Source organism: Helianthus annuus, chromosome 12, assembly GCF_002127325.2.
Source record: "Helianthus annuus cultivar XRQ/B chromosome 12, HanXRQr2.0-SUNRISE, whole genome shotgun sequence".
NCBI classification, from domain to species: Eukaryota; Viridiplantae; Streptophyta; class Magnoliopsida; order Asterales; family Asteraceae; genus Helianthus; species Helianthus annuus.
The window spans coordinates 66822206-66823443 of NC_035444.2; the positions used below are offsets into that span (position 1 = coordinate 66822206).

At 45.8% G+C, this 1238-nt stretch overlaps 1 protein-coding gene across 1 annotated transcript; it reads right to left on the reverse strand.

Moving 5' to 3' along the window:
* On the reverse strand, positions 1 to 718 carry LOC110893034. The gene is made up of 2 exons (XM_022140157.1): positions 547 to 718; positions 1 to 479 (listed from the first exon to the last, which is right to left on the reverse strand). The coding sequence occupies exons 1-2, from the start codon at positions 716 to 718 to the stop codon at positions 1 to 3; spliced, it is 651 nt and encodes a 216-aa protein (XP_021995849.1).
* Positions 719 to 1238: the final 520 nt, after the last annotated feature.

Genomic DNA, 1238 nt, shown 5'->3' on the forward strand with positions numbered 1-1238 from the left:
TCACGTATATTGGCCGCGCCACGCAGTCGGGCAATTATGCCACCCCCAATGCATACAATCAATGCTACCAAGCATTCCCGGAAACCCGTGCCTTGCTTCATGAGCTTGGTACAACTGTTCAACATCATACGCGTTTGGTTTCCGCAAATATTTTTTGCTATACAGTTTCACCACATTATGGCAAAACCGATACAAACATTCCCGCGTAGTTCTTGCCGACATTTGTAAGTACTCGTCCAAAGCGTCGGCCACTGTCCCGTACGCCAGTTGGCGAATGGCCGCAGTACACTTTTGTAACGTGGTGAACCCTTCATAATTTCGAGCATCAGGTCGTTGCGTGAAAAACAGGTCTAGCCCCGCCAAATCATTAGCAATCCGTGTGAATAAGCGGCGACTCATTCGGAACCTGCGCCTGAAAATGTCGGCGTTGTAAAGTGGTTCATCCGAAAAATAATCGTTCACCAATTTCTCGTGCGCCCCTGTCGTATAAAATATATAAATACGAGTTAAAAAAAATAAGGATAATGAAATTTTGTAATGAAAAACCTTGGCGGTCTCTGTTAATCCGTATTCGTCTGGTAATAACATTTTCAGACGAGAAGTCTTCCTCTTCCTCTTCCTCTTCAATTAGAATCTGTCCCGCCCGTAGCACAGCGTTTGCGAAAAACATCTCCTCTTCGTCATCCGAAGACGAGGGCCACCAAGGATTAGAAGCCATTGTGGATGAAAAGATATTTTTTTTTATAAAAGTGGGGAGAAAATGGTATAAAAGTGAGAGGGTTTTGGGTTGAAAGTGGGGAAATAATGGTGAAAATAGGTGATTTTATAGAAAAAGAAAAAAAATTTTATTAAAGAATGTCGTTTAACAACGGCTAGTTTTCAAAGCAAGTGGATCGGCGGACCCGGCTGTGGGTCGCCGGGTGTGACGGGCCGAGCCCCAGGGGGCGGTGTGGGGGTCCGGCGCCGGGCCTAGCCGGGCATCAGCCGACCCCCATACCTTCTAGTCTCATCACTATCCCCCCCTTTTCGGTGAAAGTTCACCGATTTCCATACCCTCTCTCTTGGTCACCGCACATGTTCAAACATACGGTATAGTCACCGATCGGTGACATACCCTCTCCGCTCAAGTCCCCGAGCTCTATACCCTCACCCTAATCGGATGAAAAAGGCCCATGTGTTGATTTTAGGGCTTGCGAGACCGACTTTAATCAAATTATTTTTATTAATTTATAAAAAAT

Excerpts from the sequence above, each read along its gene's own strand:
- LOC110893034 (XM_022140157.1), bottom strand. The coding sequence starts at position 718 with ATGGCTTCTAATCCTTGGTGGCCCTCGTCTTCGGATGACGAAGAGGAG. Across the intron at positions 480-546 it reads GATTAACAGAGACCGCCAAG|GGGCGCACGAGAAATTGGTG; the intron begins GTTTTTCATTAC and ends TTTATACGACAG.